The following is an 18,497-nucleotide window of genomic DNA, read 5'->3' on the forward strand; positions in this document are numbered from 1 at the left end:
GCTCCTTCATTTTAATCTTGGCTAATGTAATTATGATGTGCCATGGTGTGTTCCTTTTTAGGTCTAACTTCTTTGGAACTCTCTGAGCTTCCTGGACTTCCTGGAAGTCTATTTCCTTTGCCAGATTGGGGAAGTTCTCCTTTATTATGTGTTCAAATAATTTTTCCAGTTGTTGCTTTTCCTCTTCTCTTTTTGGTACCCCAATGGTTTGATGTTGGAACGTTTAAAGATGTCCTGGAGGTTCCCTAAGCCTGTCCTCGTTTTTTTGAATTCTTGTTTCTTCATTCTGTTCTGGTTGAATGTTTCTTTCTTCCTTCTGGTCCACACCATTGATTTGAGTCCCAGTTTCCTTCCTGTCACTGTTCGCTCCCTGTACATTTTCCTTGATTTCACTTAGTGTAGCCTTCATTTTTTCATCTAATTTGCGACCACATTCAACCATTTCTGTGAGCATCCTGATTACTAGTGTTTTGAACTCTGCATCTGATAGGTTGGCTATCTCTTCATCACTTAGTCATATTTTTTCTGGAGCTTTTGATCTGCTGTCATTTGGACCTTTTTCTTTTTTGTCTCCTCACACCTGCTATGTATAAGGGGTGGAGCCTTAGGTGTTCACCAGGGTGGGGCAACCCACATTGCTGGGTTGTGACACTGTATGTGGGGGAGGGGTCCGAGAGAGAACAGGGCCACTTGCTGCACTATCTGCTGGGTTTCAGTCACTTCTCCCACCACCCACAGTCAAATTGGGCCCTTCTAGTGCTGATTCCTGGGTGGGTGGGTTTGTGTATATTCTAGGACCCTGCGAGTCTCCCCAACAAACTCTCCTGTGAGATTGGGAGTTTCTCTCGCTGCTGCCTCACTCCCCACAGATGTTTTCAGTCAGAGGTTTGAGGCTTTATTTCCCTGCGCTGGAATCCTGGATTGCACAGTCTATCCTGCTCCTGAGTTGTTCCTCTCGGTTTATCTGCACACGAATGTGGGACCATCCAGTCCGCCCAGTCCGAAGTCTGCCAGCCGCCACCTTGCCTACCAGCCACTGCCTTGCCGAGAGTCCTCTCTGCCCTCCGGTCTAGATGAATGTTTCTTCTTTAACTCCTTAGTTGTCGGACTTCCATGCAGTTCGTTTTTCTGTCAGCTCTGGTTGTTTTTTGTTTTTAAATTTGTTGTCCTTTTGGTTATGCAAGGAAGCACAGTGTGTCTACCTATGCCTCCATCTTGGCTGGAAGTCCTATTTTACTTATTTTAATCCTCACCAAAGGTTATGTTTTTATTGATTTTAGGGAAGGAGGAAAGGGGTGGTGGGGAGAGAGAAACATAAACATAGATCTGTTGCCCAGTATGTGCCCCAACTGGGGATCAAACCCACAACCTAGGTATGTGCCCTGACTGGGAATCAAACCTGCAGCCAGTTTGGTGCACCGGATGACACTCCAGATTAACTAATCCACCCAGCCAGGGTGAGGAACTGAATTTTTAATTTTATTTCATTTTAATAATTTCAGTTTAAATTTAAATAGCCACACATGGCTAGCCAGCTACCTTATGAAATAGATCCAGAGGCTTGATCAGATTCAGGTTAGGTTTTGTTTTGATTTTGTTTGCTAAGTCTTCCTCATAAGCAATACTGTGACTGGTTGTCTCTTTTTGTAATGTGATCAGTCGCCTTTGATAATAGCCTGAATGCATTAATTCACTAGGGTTTGCAAAATGGTAATATTCTAGCTTTCCTTACTTATTATAGTTGGTAGTTTGGAGAAAAATGGCTACTAAAACTATCTGGAGATAAACCCTTTTTCATTGTCCTTGTTAGCATTTATGGGCTTTACAGCCCTAACTGTTTGTAGGTCACCATGAAGTTGTGTCTGATATACATAATGATTTATAATTTACTGAGACGTCAAATTGTGGTTAACTAAAATTTGGTTTGGAAGTGAACCATATAGCCAGCTTTGTTAATGAACTTGTCAGCTCCTGGGCATCTGTATTAAAAAATGGCTTTGTCTCTATTTTATGGCATTTTGCAGAGAAGTTTATGCCATAATGCTGTTCACAAATTTGTTCTTTACCAGTATCAAGGTATAACAGTCTATTTTTGATTGTGGTCAGTTGACTTAAAGCAGTTTGTAGAATAGTTTAGAATGAATTTATCATTTTTTTCATCTTTTCTATTTTCTTCTTTCTTTTTCTCCCAGGCTCCAGTTTGGTGGTCCTGTTTTACCCATTTTTGGTCGTTAGAAAATAGGGCCTGGACTTGTTATATTTGGACTTTCTTGGTTATTTGCCAAACTACCCAAGAAATGTTACATCAGTTTAAGTTAGATGTTTCCAAAGGTTTTTCATTTATTAAAGGAAGTTGGAAGGTATTCTAGACAACCCATAAATCTAGAATATAATACATTTTAATCTCTTTTTATTTCTCATGAGAAAGCGCCACACAAACTTTTTTCTTTTGTCAAATAGATATTCTCCTCAAAAAGTGAATCCCGACTAAAACATCTGTTGCAGCGAGCCCCAGATTATTGCCCTGAAACAATGGTAGGTCTTGTTTAACTTAACTGTGGGAACTTTTGTCTAAATGAAGTCATCGAATGAGTTCTTTTTAGATTTAGCAAAATTTTCAGTGTGAATGTGGTTTGTGGTCAAAGTAATGTTAGATTTATCTAGGTACTTTAAAAAGATCTTCACACAAATGCTAGGTAAAATATGTCTTTCACTTTTATTGTTTATTCTATGATACAGGTAAAAACAATATTAAATACAAATTTATTCTAGTTACATGTCATTATAATAGTTTATCTAGAATTTGGAATTTTACTTACTATATTTTGAAAATTTTATGATAACTATATTAATTTTATATTTATTTTGATTTTGAAAAGTTGTATTTCAGGTGAGGGGAAATATGTGATTTTTTCATTATTCCTGCCTTCCCATTTTCTGGTATACAATAAATGTATTGCTTGCCTGTCTGAATCATGTAACTTAAATGTCTCTAATGCTTGGGTCACCCTCAGCATCTGGGATGCTCATGAACCAGGCTAAGAGTCTGAGCTTGCCATGAGCGAGCATCTTTAGATATGGCAGCTTATTTACAACGTGTGAGAGGGAGGGGGGAGATGGTGGCCACACAGTTCTGACTGATACATTTTCCTCTAGTCACTTTACAGACACTTTTGTCTTTGTACGTAGAGGTAGTGGTTACATTGCGCATCCTGAGTAACCAGACTAACCTTCAGTGCTGTTAGATGAGAAGATGGGAAAAGAGCAAGATATCTTGCATGTTTTTTTTTTGCCCCTGAATAGCTGGTTAATACTCGTATTTTCCTAGAACATTGACTCTATAGATACAAACATAATCAAATCAGATGTACATTTTTGTAGAAATTAAGTGTCATTTAGGTACTGGTTATCTACATAAAAGCCTTTTGGTGATTACAATTTTAGGTTGAAATTTGGAGTTGTATGAATTCATCTTTGCCAGGTAAGTAATAGAAGTGTAACATTTAGCACTTTATATTTTTAAACTTATTGTTATTGTAAAATCTGTGTTCTAGTCCTGTAACTTCAGTTTATCTGTATACCCTTGAGTTTCTATCCTCTCCTTCCCATAGGCACCCAAATTTTCAAATATGCTTTATTCTCCTTCACTCAATACTTAACTTTGTATTCTCATCTCTACTTCTACCTTTTATTCTATCAAAACTGGTTTTGAAAAATCACCAGGATCTCTTAGTTCCTGAATCTTACAACTTTTCCTCTCCTTGACTTCCCTGTGACAAATTTGATTTTTTTTTAAGATTTTATTTATTTATTTTTAGAGAGAGAGTTAAGGAGGGAGAAAAAGAGGGAGAGAAACATCAGTCAGTTGGCCTTTCGCACGCCCCCAGTGGGGAACTCGGCCTGAAACCCAGGCATGTGCCCTGACCCATGACGCTCACACTGAGCAACACCAGTCTGAGCAACATTTGATATTATTGACCACTATTCCTTGTGACTGTGCCTTACCCTTTCTTACCTTTCTCCCCTTAACCCACCCCCCTCCAGTCCTCTTCTGCCCCTGCCCAGGGACTGTGGTTCCTCTTGGGTACAGTCTTCCTTCCTCCACTCACACCTACTCTGCTAACTAATCAGCTCTGGAAAGGTAACTTTCAAGTCCAAGGTCATTGTTTGTGACTTCTAGATGTCTCTACCTGGATTTCTACATCCAGGTGGTATCTGAAGTGCAAATCCAAAACCAAGCTCATCTTTTTTTTTTTTTTTAAGGTTTTATTTATTTATTTTTAGAGAGAGGGGGAGGAAGAGAGAGAGGCAGAAAAATATCAATGCACAAGAGATACAGCGATCGGCTCTTGCATGCCCCTAACTGGGGACCTGGCCTGCAACCCAGGCATGTGCCCTGACTGGGGATCAAACTAGTTAGGGCTTTTGGTTTGCAGGCCAGCACTCGATCCACTGAACCACACCAGTCAGGGCCAAACTCACTTTATAGTTGTCTGTCATGGTAATGACATTGTTACAGAAACACAACAAGGGGGGCCTGGGACGATATACTATTATTGAAAGAAGGCCCCGGGTCCTTTATGTCCGCCACCCTAGGAAAGACGTCTCTCAATGCCAGAGATTTGTGAAAAGGAAAGGAAATGTTTATTTAATGCTATACTAACTTAAAGTAGTGACCTAATGTCTTTATCAAAAATCCTAAAGTCCCTAAAAACACCCACAAACACACACAGTCCTTCCTTCCTTCCCCCCTTTGCCCAGTCCAGAGTACCGTATCTCAGGAAAGGAAATAGAAGTCCATGGCTCAGGCAGCCCTCTGGTTCTTAGTTAGTCCTCCATCTCGACTGGGAGACCTCCCTGGGTTCCCGGCACCCTCGGCTGAGTCGCCAGGATCTCTGCTAAAACCAGGTGGTGGTTCCCCCTTCTAAAGCTGTGGGGGTCCCCACTCTGGCACAGGCATGTGGTCCTCTCTCCCAGGGCCACGGGAGGCCCCACTCTGTCCAGGCCGCGTGGTTCTCCCTCTCTCAGGGCTGCGGGAAGGGAGAGTCCCCACTCTGTACAGGCCGCGTGGTTCTCCCTCTCAGGGATGCAGGAGTCTTCACTCTGCTAAAGCTGTGTGGCTCTCTCTCCAATGGCTGTGATCCTCTCTGAACCTCCACAGCCACATGGTTCTCTCTTCAGTGACTGCGGTCCTCCCTGCACTGCCACAGCTGCATGGTTCTTTTCTCAATGGCTGAGGTCCTTCCCACTCTGCTAAAGCCAATGGTTCTCCCCTCCCAATGGCCGCCAAGTCTGGGTTTTAAATCCCCGCGGCCAATCTTCCTCTGCAGCCCCATTTCCGACTCCTCCTACACTTGGACACACTTGCCCTCAATCTGCTGTCTTCTCCAGCTTTTCTGGTCGCCATCGTGGGTCTGGGCAGGTGTCACCCCATGTTATGGAGCCAATCTTCTCCCAGCTCCCACTCAGGCACTATAACTCAGGGGACCTACCTCCCAGGTCCCATCTTGGGAGGGACCTCCCTTTTCATCATTCCCCTGGCCTTGAGCATGGCCATAGCTATTTAGCATATCTAAGTGACCAGCCAAAGGCTATAGGTATGCTAAATGACCATGCCATGGATTAGCTGCAAAGCTGCCCTGCATGTTCTTGCTCTGTGTGCCCGCTTCCCCCAACTCATACCTGTGGGGGAAGGGGTGAAGACACCTTAAAATCTCCTGGACACCTTGAGTTCTGGACCCCATTTCAAATGCCTATTTGGGGTCCCCCCTCTTGGCTGCACCCTGTAACAACATTACTGAAAACCAAGTTCTCTTTGGCTGCTTTTTCCTCTAGCTCCATTGACTCTCAGCTTGTAAAATCTTGCGTCTGTCTCTTCTACTCTTAGTTCAAGCCTTTCTTATTACATTCTTGGGGTAGAATATTGTAATGAACTTATAACTGGTGTTTCAGCACATCATAGCTACTCTCCCGAGCCCTTCAAAAAAAAAATCCCTCAAGGGTTATCCATTTCCATTGGAATGAAAGCCAAACTCCCTAGCCTGGTATTCATGGTCTTCTATAATTAAAACTCATTTTCCAATTCTAATTAAAACTAGTGTCTTGAAAAATGGGAGAATGTTTTATGTATCTCTGAACTATGAAGGCTATCATACAGTTTGAAGTTTGTATTTCAAACATATTGTATTCCTGGAATTTCCCACATCCTTACCCGTTTTCCTAATTATCCCTTTATCTAATGTCCTGTACACACACACACACACACACGTGTATATATGTATACACACATATGTCTATACACACGTGTGTGTACATGCATATATATATACATGCACATTACTTTTACTAAACTGTAATCTCCGTAATGGAATAAACCATATGTTTATGGTTTTATATCTATTTCTTAGTCCACAGGCTATCTAACAGAGTTCCTTATACTTGGTAGAGGTTTAGCAAATTGAAATGCTTGTTGAAAAATGTAGTATTTTCTAAGAAGAAATAGCAGCATACTGCATTATGGCATAAAAATTCAGTTTATGACCTACATTGATTTTATTTAAAGTCATGTCTAAAGTGTGAGTGATTCTGAATAGCAAACAGCAAAGATAAAAAGAACTATACCAGGCAATGGGGTTAGATGGGAGTCTATTGCCCTTTTTACTTAAAACATGTAGGGATACAGAAGCTTATGATATTCAGTATTTTTAGCCAATTGTAACAATTGGGGTGGTTTATATTATAGAGTGGGGCAAAAGAAGGTTTATAGTTGTTTATATGGAAAATAATACAATAATTAACAAATAATCAACAATAAGCTGTATTTTATGTACTCATAACTATAAACCTACTTTTGCCCCACCCTTTATTTTGAGAGCTTTCTCTGTCTGTGGGCCACTTACATGCTTTTGTTTGTTTCTTTTGTTTTTTAGCAGAATTCTTCTATTTGTTGTAAGTCCTAGTTTTATTTGGAGAACTATGTTATGTATTGCCCTGAATCCCTGATACTTTTTTCAATTGTGAATAATAATCTAATGTATATGTGGATTTGAAGACCTTTGTATTATGTGGAAGCAACATAAAACATTTTTTAAAGGAAATAAAGATTTTGCAGCATCCCTACAAGCATAAATCTTTTTATTTTCATAATTATTGCTTATATCTTATAGGAGTCGTTCTTTAACATTTGATTGCAAAAAGGGATCTAAAAATACATTAAAACACCTTTTTAAAAAATCCTCACCCAAGGATATGTTTATTGAGTTTAGAGAGAAAAGAAGGGGGAAAAGAAAGAGAAGCATCAATTGATTGCCTTCCGTGCACGCCCTGACTGGGGATTGAACCTGCAGCCTTTTTGGTGTACAGGACAACATTCCAACCGAGCCACCCAGCCAGGGCTACGGTAAAACACTTTTTATAAAAAGTGATTCTATGATACCTCTTGGAAGCACAGTGATTTGGTTGGAGAAATAGCTGCTGTACGTAAACTGCACTAGACGAGTATTTTGTCCTATGATGAACTATCAAAGGCGGTCCTGGCTCACAGGAGATATTTCTGTCCGTGTACTATTTTTAGTCTTTAGATGGAGTCATGGGTTTTACACTACTGTGTGTATTTAACATATTTAAATTCAGTACAATTTGTGCCCCTTTTTGTTTGTTTGTTAAGTTGGAATCTTTGCCTCTGCTTAGCAGTCTAAAGGTGAGAAAGGCCTCTCCTTGCTGTCCTGGACCTGCGTGTCCTTTACAGAGGCTGCCGACCCCAGAGTGAGACTGAGAGGGTTTAAGGGGGCAGGGAGGTGAGAGAACAGAACAAAGGACCTGATCATTATGAGATGAGGAGGGGTGACCTCCCCCCAAAATGGAACTTATTTATGAAAAGCTGTGTTTTCATTCTTACATGTTTAAACTTCAGTCCCCTTCAAAGTGCTATCCATTTAATGCAGAACACCTATCAAGACGTGTTTTCCACTGTCAAAACTGCTTTTGAATATCGATTTTGATGGCTTTCAGTGCTTTTGCCGTTTTTTGTTTCACCTCTTCCACCTCAGCAAAACATTTCCCTTTGAGGACTTTTTTCATATGGGAAAAAAAAAAGACGCTCGGTGAGATCAGGTGAATAGGGAGTGTGGAGCACAGGGGTCCTACTATTTTTGGTCAAAAGCGACTGGAACACTCAGCGTGGTGTGCGCAGGTGCACTCGTAAATCACCCATCATGAAATAGGCAAATATATTGAAAGATCTTCAAAAACAATCCACTGAAGCCCAGCACAGCCTCTCACAACAATGCCAGCTGGTACACTGATACTAGAACCCTCACCTAGCGGGGGAAACCTGCACTACAAGGGGCCCACCTCCAAAGGATAATTCTAGGTTTTTTGGGGTCCCTGCTCGTATACTGTGAGGGACTCAGAAGAATGATAGCATTAGGAGTAAGGCTGAGGGGTGGGGGTTAATAATTTTGAGGCTTTTTTTGTCTGAGCTTGTTTTCCTGTAGACACCTACTTTGATTTTTTTGTGGTATCCATGAACCAATTTGGCATGTTCTTTGTGTTCGTTGCTACTTATGACCAAAACATTTGAACATTTTGTTTTTAAGGTGTGTTTAAGAAATCTGATGGCTGGGTTGGCTTAGGCTGCTGTGAACTGGCTATTACCTTGGAGTGTCGACAGGCGTGCAAGCAGGTAATACCGGACAGCCATGCTCTTAAAAATCATGGATTGCATTTTGGGCTTTAGCTGTGCATATTTCTTGATCCTTGCCAACCTTATAGCTTTGGAGAGGTGGCCCACAAAAACTGCAAATTTAGCACTTCTTGCATAGACCCCTTCCTTTTAGACTTGCTGTTTTTTCAGTTATGGCTGCTGCATGTAAGACCATAAGCCCTTTCTTATTCTTTCTCAACTGTCTCTGCCACACAAAGAAAGAATATTCATAAGTTATATAAGTGTCTTGTCACTATGTTGTATGCCTGAAACTAATCTAATATTGTATGTCAACTGTAATTGAAAAGTTTTTTAAAAAATTAAAGACAAAATATAGGAATTGAAGCCTTTTGTACTTTGCCTGGGGTCATCCTTAGTCAATGCTGAATGACTCCAAATGGCCATGTGAATTTGGGGTACACCTGGATGAGAGCAGTTGGTACCATCGGCCTATTTTGCTTTCATCTTCTCTTCTTTCATCCAGGGTTTCCCCCAAGAATGTTCTTATATCCCTTCCCTGCTCCTAAGGTGAGCATGACTCTCACAGTGAATTATGACTTCTTTTTAAGTTGATATATTTCTGGTCCAACTCAGGCTAGGCCCCTGAATTCTTCCTCATGACATATATTTCATAGTGGTTCCTCAGTGCTGTCAGAAAACTGGTCTGATTCCTCATATGCCAAGTGGTAGAAGTGGACTTAACTGGGAAGTTCAGGTGGACCTAAGACCAGAGCTGGAAAGCCTTCTCTCGTTTTCTAATTCTAGAGACTGGCCTCTGGACAGGAGTATGTGAGACACAGTGTCCCCTCACTTTCATTCATACCACTGCACACTCTGAGCAGTACACAACCTAGCTCTCCGCTACTCTCCTCCAGGCGTTGAGATGAGGCTGAGTTGCAGAGAATTGGAAATATAGTGGATCTGGTGGGATGTAAAACAGTTGCCTGTTCATTCTGCTTCATGCTCTCCCCATCCTCATCAACTGACCTATTCAAAATTACATGAGCTTAATTGATAGAACAGGAGACCAGAGCCCATCGCCCTAAAACTACATCTCTAATATAGTTTTCACCTGGAAGACTGATATCATGTGGAAGACTAACTATACTTCAGCAGGTTTGTTTTGGTGGCTTGTTTGATATAGAAAATGCGTACTTAAATGTGGTGAAAGCTTGCTGTTTCTCTGAGTATCAGTGTCTTCGTCTATAGAGGAGATAATATCTCCATTAACTTGTTAACAAAAATAACTTCCGTTAATTGCCAGGCATAGCCTTTCCTCTCTACTTGGTCCTCTTTGTTATATGTGGATCTTTTCTGAGGAAAAGTTAATATGAGAACGTAGAATATGAAGAGTTAAAGAAAAAGCAAAATATAAATATCTTGGCAGAGCTTCACAAGAAAATTTGCTGCAGAGAGGAGTTCGGCTAAAAAAAATCCATATCCTTCAAAGTTATCTGGTTTCTGAAATAACAAAAGGACTGTGTTATTATGTGAGATTAAAGCCATAAAAAGTTAGAATGAAGTTCTAGCATATCCATTAGGTTCCGGGGCTGATGTTTGTTTTAAAGAAATTGCATGAACTGTGTTTGTTGTATTTGAGGAACTTTAAACTATTTGAGCATAAGGTTTTTCTTTTCTTTCTTATTCTGTGCTGAATAGCATATATAATAAAATTAATGAAGAAATTTGTCATCTTTTAGGCATCATCAAAAAATGATATTTCCAAAGTTTGCAGAAAAGAATATGAGGTATGTATTTTATTTAACAAATTTGGATATTCAGATGTTACCAGAATTGATAGAATCACTTAAATTTTAAAATAAATTTATTCTTACATAAATTGGCTTTTATTTTACAGAAAATATAGCCTTGACAAAAACATCATTTACCTTGTTTAGAAATGTTATGACTTCAATTGGCTTTTGTTGAAATTAAGCATTAATTTCAAAGAAATGCCTAAATCACTTATTCAGAGGATTTAACCAATAATGTTTTCATAACAAAGCAACTGGTTGTATCCAAAGTTGTGAAATAGTTTTTCTTAGGTTCCATATTCTTTTTCCCTTTTCCTACTCCTCGACCCATCTAGGTATCCATTTGTATAAACCACCTTTAATCAAAGAAACAAAATCATATTGCTAGTGTGAATAGCTTTAAATTTTTCTAGGATCTGGCATTTGTGGGTGGGGGAAGTACTAACTTACCCAGGCTGCATTAAATCTGAAGGACTGTTGTCTCCCAATGGTGGTGTTTTAAGCACTCTGGTATCTAGATGGGGAAGTTATTAGGTCAGGGGTAACAGAAGTGTTTTACATCATGCATATATGTATAGAAGATTGTCCCTGGTATGAAAAGGCTCCTTATTGGGACTACTTTGTTCTGTTTCTAGAACTCCATAGTTAAATGTGACAGTATTACGTTTTTTCATAGTATAAGACCATTTAATTAAGGATACTTACGTGCATGTGCCTCATTCATCATTTTTATATGTAAACACTGGCATTTGTGTTGCTTTAATAGTCTATGTTTTCTTGGAGAAGAAAGATAGAACAACTTTCTTTACTCCTATAGATTATAGTCCTGATATATTTTTTTCTTTTCTCAAAGCTTACAATTATAGCTCTTGATTAATGTTTTTAAATTGGAGACCCTTATTTATCTTTTGTCTCTTTGTACTATTTGCTAACTTATATCTGTTCATCTGAAGACAAATTTCCAAATTAACTGCACCTCTCCTCTGTTCTTATTGAAAGGAGCCTTACTACAAAGAAGTAAAAGATCTTTTTTTTTCCTTATTTCTCTACCTTTGAAATAACTAGTTTTAGTTTTTCTTGAACAAAGTGGCTAACTGTGATAATCCCTTCTTTTCTCCCACATGATGTCTGACACTGTCCACCTCCTGTAGCCTGTCCTCCATTATTTTAGTGTGCTTCCTTCTCTTGTCTGGATTTCTGCATTGCCCTAGGAAGTCTGCCAGTATGTGTTGATGAAGGACGGGACAGGAAAGGTAAGAGAGATTAACACTGTCCAATGAGAGAAATACTAAGGGTAGTTTACTTTTCTGAGTCTATCCTCTCACTTGGCTTAGAATTAAGAAACTATTTTCCAAACATCTATATACCAAGAGGGTTCTTTTATACATATAGAAAGTTGAACCTACAAATTTTTCAAGATAGTTCAAGACTCAGTTGATTTCTTTTATTTTATTTATAAATAAAAAGAGAGGCAAGAGCACTTAGTACAGAAAGAGGGTTCTGCATTATAAACCCCAGATTAAAGTCACTCTCATGATTGTTGAAGTTTAGTCTAGAGATAATGCTATTTGTCATAAGTGGATTGGGTAAGTTTGGTGTAGTGCAGCCTATTTTAACTGGATTGGTTATTTATCAACATCAGAATAATTTGTAAAACTGGGCTTTTAATATCTTCCTTAATACTAGACGGTCCCTGGGGTGATCTGCATATGTGAACTATTTCTTTGGGCTTACAATTTTAGGGTTAGCATTTACTCTGAAGGAGGGCTTCGTGCAGTTTGATTAGAGCTTCAGAGAGTGAGTGATTATATTCAAAGGAGCTAATGTTTTTCTTTACTGGTGAGCTGATGCAGAAACCCTTTTAAGGGGATTTCCTAAGAAATATAGTTACATGAATAAAGTTAAATTATTCTTATTATTTTTATTGTAATAGTGTCATTGTTAAGAAAAATTTACTGTTCAGTGGCAAAAATATTTCTGTATTTATAATCATAAACTTATTTTTCATTTTATTTAAAAAATTTTTTTAGACAGAGAGAAACATCAATTTTTTGTTGTTCCACTCAATTTACACATTCATTGGTTGCTTGTTCTATGTGCTCTGACTGGGAATCAAACCCACAACCTTGGCATATAGAGATGATGCTCTTAACCAACTGAGCTACCTAGCCAGGACTTAAGTTTAAAAATTTTTAGCCCTGGCTGGTGTGGCTCAGTGGATTGAATGCCAGCCTATGAACCAAAAGGTCGCTGATTCGATTCATAGTCAGGGCACATGCCTGGGTTGCAGGCCAGGTCCCCAGTTGGGGGCGCATGAGGAGCAACCACACATTAATGTTTCTCTCCATCTCTTTCCCCCTCCCTTTCATTCTCTAAAAATAAATAAATAAAATCTTTTTAAAAATTAAAAAAAATTAATGCTATTTAAGATTTTGTTGGGTTTTTTTTTTTCAGTCAAGCTATTGTTAGTGAATTGGGAGATAGAACTGAAGAAATTATATGGAATCGGAGCACAAAGGAACAGACTGAAAGAAAGTTTAAGGGAAGTAGAGGATAGAAATTGGAGTACTAGAAGATTACAGAACAGGTTCAGTGTTTAAAGTAGCCCAACAAATCCCCAGCTGGATTATTAAAATTCGTATGTTATAGACACACCTCATAGCCAATTATTGATTTTAGGGAGAGAGAGAAACATCGATTTGTTGTTCCACTTATTTATGCATTCATGTGTTTCTTGTATGTGCCCTGACCAGAGATGAAACCTGCAACCTTGGCATATTGGGATGACTCTCTAACAGACTGAGCTACCTGGCCAGAGCTGCCTAAGATTTTAAAAGCAGTTGGAAAAAAAGGGGCATTGCCTTTAAAGGAGACTAACAGCTGATTTCTCAATAGCAACAGAGGAAGCCAGAGACAATAGAATGATGTACCTAAACTGTTCTGAAAGAAAATAACTATTAGTTTAGAATTCCATGTCTAGCAAAAAAAAAATTTTCAAGAAAGAGGGCAGCTAAGGTATTTCCAGACAACAAAAAGTGAGAATTGCCATTATTAGACCCTTTGCAGAAGTCCTTCTCTAAAATAAGTTCTAAAATAGCTGTAATTATTGGAAATGCAAAAGAAAAAGAGAATGATGACAGTATAAAGTGGGTAAGTCACAACACAGTTCAAAACAATAATGTGTTTTTGAGGTTTTTAAATGTTTTTATTTTGAGAGTATATTTATTAAAGCTGGGAACAGTGAAACAAGGAAGAACTTAGGATAGAAGCAGCAGCGGGAGAAAGCCTGGGCAGGGCTGCTTTGGCTCTCTGGAAATGTTATAGAAGTAAGCCCAGGCAGAGCTGCTATTACTGACTTACTGGAAAGTCAGGAAAAGGGGGGGCCTTGGAGACAGGTTCAGGGCGTTAGCCTGGAATGCGCTGCTGCTGCCCATGCATACTCCCCTGGTTGCAAGTCCAGTGGGGACCCTTAGAGTTTAGGAGATGCGTGCCTGTGGGGGAAGAAGAGCTCCCCAGGAGGGAGAGCACACCTTGACTTTTTTTTTTTTAAGAGAAAATACACAATAGTAATAGCATGTACACGGGGAAGGTTGTTTAAAGAAATGGAAGTATGTTGAGTGTTAGGTCTTTTTAAATATAAAGACCTATATCACCCTGGCTGGCATAGCTCAGTGGATTGAGCATGGGCTGTGAACCAAAGTGTCGTAGGTTTGATTCCCAGTCAGGGCACATGCCTGGGTTGCAGGCCATGACCCCCAGCAACCGCACAGTGATGTTTCTCTCTCTCTGTCTCCCTCCCTTCCCTCTCTAAAAATAAATAAAATAAATAAAATCTTTTAAAAGAAACTACCAGAACTTTTAAAAAAAAAACTATATCTTAGAGGTAGTTAGGAATACAGGACTAGAAAAGAGGAGAAGATACCATGTCCAAAGTCACCTGTGAAGTAGCCCTTGATTTTTGAGAGTGAAAGAAAACTCTGTGTAAGAAAAAAAGTGTAGAAAAAAGTAGAGACCTGGGTTTTGAAAATCACTTCTTTTGAAAACTAGAAGAGGAGCCAAATACTTATCTGGCATTCCAGTAGGAGGGGACCATACCCGTGTTCCAAATGGAATGAGATGTTCCAAGGAAAAGAAATTCCTGTCACTAGAAATGTCCGAGCAGAGGCTTACTGGCTCACCCATTGTGCAGATGGTTTCTACAGTGGACAGGAGGTTTGACTAATGATCTCCCAACTCTAAGTTCTCTTATTCTGACCACCACTTAAGAAAGAATACTTCCTGCAGTACTTAAGATTCTTAAGAACTGATTCTTTCTGCATCACACCTGTTGGTTGGAGTCACCAAAATTAACCAGTGGCTCAACTGTGACATGGACACGTCTCGGTGTTGTGAGCATGCTCATTTCAAGGTTCTACATGCATGTTCATAGGCTAGGTCCTTGGCCCACCTAGAAGTACTGGTCAGGCCACTGGGTTCATGAATGTGTGATGCTAGAACCAGGGTGGATACTTAAAATATTAAACAACTGGAATGCCACAGGCACCAACAATCAGAGCAGATGCCGGCTGTGAACCATCAGTATACAGGTAGCACGTTGGCTGATTAGAAGTAAAGCAAAAACTAAGTCATGTTTTCATGAGTTAGGTTTTTTTTTTTAATTGTCTGTTAATAGTTATTTTCTTTCTTGAATGACATAATAAACATCAAGGTGCTCTGAGGCTGGTGAACTTCCAGGGACCTGGCAATGGCTGACAAGACAAATTTTAGTTTTGGGTTGATATATCCGTTCCATACCATTATGTCAGACCTTACCTGCCCTTCTTCTAACATAATGTCCATAAATATAAACACCTTTCCATTTGCTGCATGGCCACTGAAGTAGAATGCTACAAATTTGTCATCAGACTTATATTTTCACTTGTTTCTTCCTTCTCTTTCTGATTCTTCTTTATGCTCCTTTATATTCTTTTCAGATCTGTCCTTTCCATTTCTCTCCTTCCTTTCTAGCTGTCTTCAGGCCAGTTATTTGATGTTATTTCCATAAGGAAGATGAGAAACTGTGAAGGAAAGTCAGGAGATATTTTTGTGAGGACTCGTTTTAATCTTAAGGCATTTAAGTTTTAAACTAAACAGTCACTAAACAAAACAGAAATAATGTTCTGGACTGGAGCGCTGGTCTGCGAGAATACTAAGATAAAATTAAGACTCTCAGGATATTAAAAAGAGGCTCTAAGAAGCGCAGAAACAAAGGTGGTGGTGGGCCTTGTGAGTTTTAAGCTCAGTTCTGTCAGCGTTATCCTATCAACATGCGGCTAAATGCATAAGAGAAGGGTGCATGTATGCATTAAATTTTATTTCTGAATATTCATATGGTTCAAAATTCAAAATGGTATACAATAAAAAGTCTCTTTCACCTCTTGTATTGTAGCCACTCAGTTCCTTAAGTTACCAGAGGTATTTGACACATATGAAGGTGACTGTGTACACATAGTCCTCCTCTACCCCCGTGACACCAATGGTAGCCTGCCATACACTTTGACCTCCCCCTGGATGCCTGTGTTTGGTGCACATTTATGTATGTCTACACGGGCTGTACAGTGTATCCTCAGGAAATGTCAAAGTTAAATATGCTGCTTTAAAGACTTCTGTGTGTTAATTTTATTTTGTTACATTTTTCTCTCAAATTAACCTTGATTCTAGATTTACTATAAAAAGCATAAAGAAAAAGTTGAAAGAAAGAGCCCCACTTAGAGATAGGATGGCAGGGATGTCAGCCCCAGCAGGGTTCTCTGGGTAGCTGGAGGCCTCCTGTGCCTCCGTGTGATCGGGGCTGTGCTGCAGTGGTTCTAAGAACAGAGGAGACAGTCCGCTGCGGGGGTCTTAGCAAAAAGAATCACGCAAAGCCCCAGCAAAGACTTCAAGGGCCTCAATGTAAAGATTCTTTTAGTTAATGCTAAGGGAACCCCTAGAATTGTCATGATATCGTAAATAGAAGACTGGATGGGAGGCTTGGTAAAATACTATATAGATTGGGTTGGCCGAAAAGTTGGTGTGCTTTTTTTCTGTAAATTAAAAGACACAGTTTTCATTTTCACCAATAACTTTATTGATTTGAATATTTTGAGTATGTCAGCTATCTCCTACATAGTATGATGTTGATTGTTCTCAGTTAACTTCTCTATTTGATCACAATCAACTTCAACTGGTCTCCCTAACCATGGCGCATTTCCAGACAGAAACCTCCAGCAGCAAACTTTGCAGACCACTTTTGACATGGTCTGTCAATCACAGCACCTTCTCTACACATTGCACAAATCTTTTTTTGTGTTTCAGTTGCATTTTTACCTTTCTTGAAATAATAAAGTATGATATGCTACAAATGTTGCTTATTTTCTTCCATCTTCAATGTTTAAATGGCTACACAAAAATTTACTAGTTTTCATAAGTTAAATGCACGCTGCTGTGACAACTGTCACAACGCAATCTAACAAAATTGTTTCAAGTGAAGTTAAAGACAACTAAGCACTACTAGAGCCATCTTATGTGGGGAGAAAAAAACAAACTTTTTGGCCAACCCAACAATGAGCATCAAGTTGAGCCGTTACCTGCAGCTGATGAGCTCCAAAAAGAGCGAAACCTATTAGGTCCTGCAGTACTGGCTTAAGATAGTATATAACCTTGATTACATTCCATTTGTATATTGTTTCATTAGTTGTATTTTGTATTAGAGTTTGGGGAAGAGAATAACTCCTATTTAGTCTCCCAGGGCTAGTGTATTTCTTCTCCAATCCATTCTTCTGAGAAGTCACCTGAATAAGATCTGATCTACTCCCATAGCTTCATTGCCCTTATGTGATGACAACTCCAGAATCATCTTTGATTGTTTCTTTTATGTACTTCTGAATCCCTCCTGGATATGTGCACTTTTGATGTTCAGTTGGCATTTCAAATCACCCAAACTGATTGGTACCCTACCTACCTTCTCTACCTCCCCTTCCCTCTACCCTTTTGCTATGTAACACCACACATACACATGCGCGCACACGCCAAAACAAAAGCATTTTTCTTACATGTCTAGCTTAGTTGTTCCAATACAGTCCTCCCAGACATATAAACTAAAAAAAAACCTAAGAGGTATCATCTATTTATTTGTCTTTCTCACCATATCCCACCAATAATTGGCTATCAAGCCCTAAAGATTTGCCTTCAAAATATACCTTAAGTCAGTGTCCTTTCCAGTTCCTCAATTACTGTCTTAGCACAGATCTTTATACCACTTTTCTGGACAACTACAACTGCTGCCCAACTTCTCTCATCTACTATGTCCACTCCTACAGTGGTCTCCCCAAAGACCAAATACAGTTACGTCACTCCCTTAAATAAAATGCATGGCCGGTCTTGGAAATTATAAATTGCATAAGGGAGGGATGAGTCAGAAGCTAGATAGAGAAAAGCTTGATACACCAGACTAAGGAACATGAACTTTATCTAATAGGGGAGCCATTGAAGAGGTTTGTTAATTGGAAAGTTTGTTCTACATGGAAGTGGAGACCAAACTCTCTGAATCCATCCTATTATACCCCCATTCGATAATATGCTGGAACTGGCCTCCCACCAGCTAGGGAGAACTGATTGTTAAATATTCAGGAATTTTGAAAACCAGCTTTTCACTCGAAAGCAGCCATGAGGGAGATATTAATGCCTTGAATATCTGCAAATACTGCAAGTCAGCCTACCCGCTATAACCTCCTTGAAAGCTGATCCCAGGACACTACTACACTCTGGAGTTCCTGGGGGCAGAGTCTCTGTGTCAATTGCCTTTGCATCGGTCATTCATTTATTTACTCAACATTCGTTGGACTTATACGCCCCGAACTGATAGACCTAATTTGTATCAGGTACTGTTCTTAGGGTATGAAGATGAAAGGATTGAGCCACTATCTGCAAGAAGCTCATAGGATTTAAAGAAGAATTAAATGGTTTGATATCCTGATTTCCATATAACCATAAAGCTGAATAAAATTAGAAATTCAGTATGG

General features: G+C 39.4%; 1 protein-coding gene across 2 annotated transcripts in view; it reads left to right on the forward strand.

Annotated features, from left to right (window-relative positions):
* RECK (reversion inducing cysteine rich protein with kazal motifs) overlaps positions 1–18,497 on the forward strand; it is a 62,326-nt gene that overhangs the window by 11,255 nt on the left and 32,574 nt on the right. For both annotated transcript variants that reach the window (XM_045841021.1, XM_045841022.1), the window contains exons 3-6: positions 2,461–2,535; positions 3,445–3,481; positions 8,598–8,683; positions 10,405–10,452. In XM_045841021.1, the coding sequence (XP_045696977.1) occupies positions 2,461–2,535; positions 3,445–3,481; positions 8,598–8,683; positions 10,405–10,452 (246 nt within the window). The remainder of the gene's footprint in view (positions 1–2,460; positions 2,536–3,444; positions 3,482–8,597; positions 8,684–10,404; positions 10,453–18,497) is intronic.

The sequence above is a fragment of the Phyllostomus hastatus genome, unplaced genomic scaffold (assembly GCF_019186645.2).
Source record: "Phyllostomus hastatus isolate PE091 unplaced genomic scaffold, TTU_PhHast_1.1 phas_contig_34, whole genome shotgun sequence".
Lineage (NCBI taxonomy): Eukaryota > Metazoa > Chordata > Mammalia > Chiroptera > Phyllostomidae > Phyllostomus > Phyllostomus hastatus.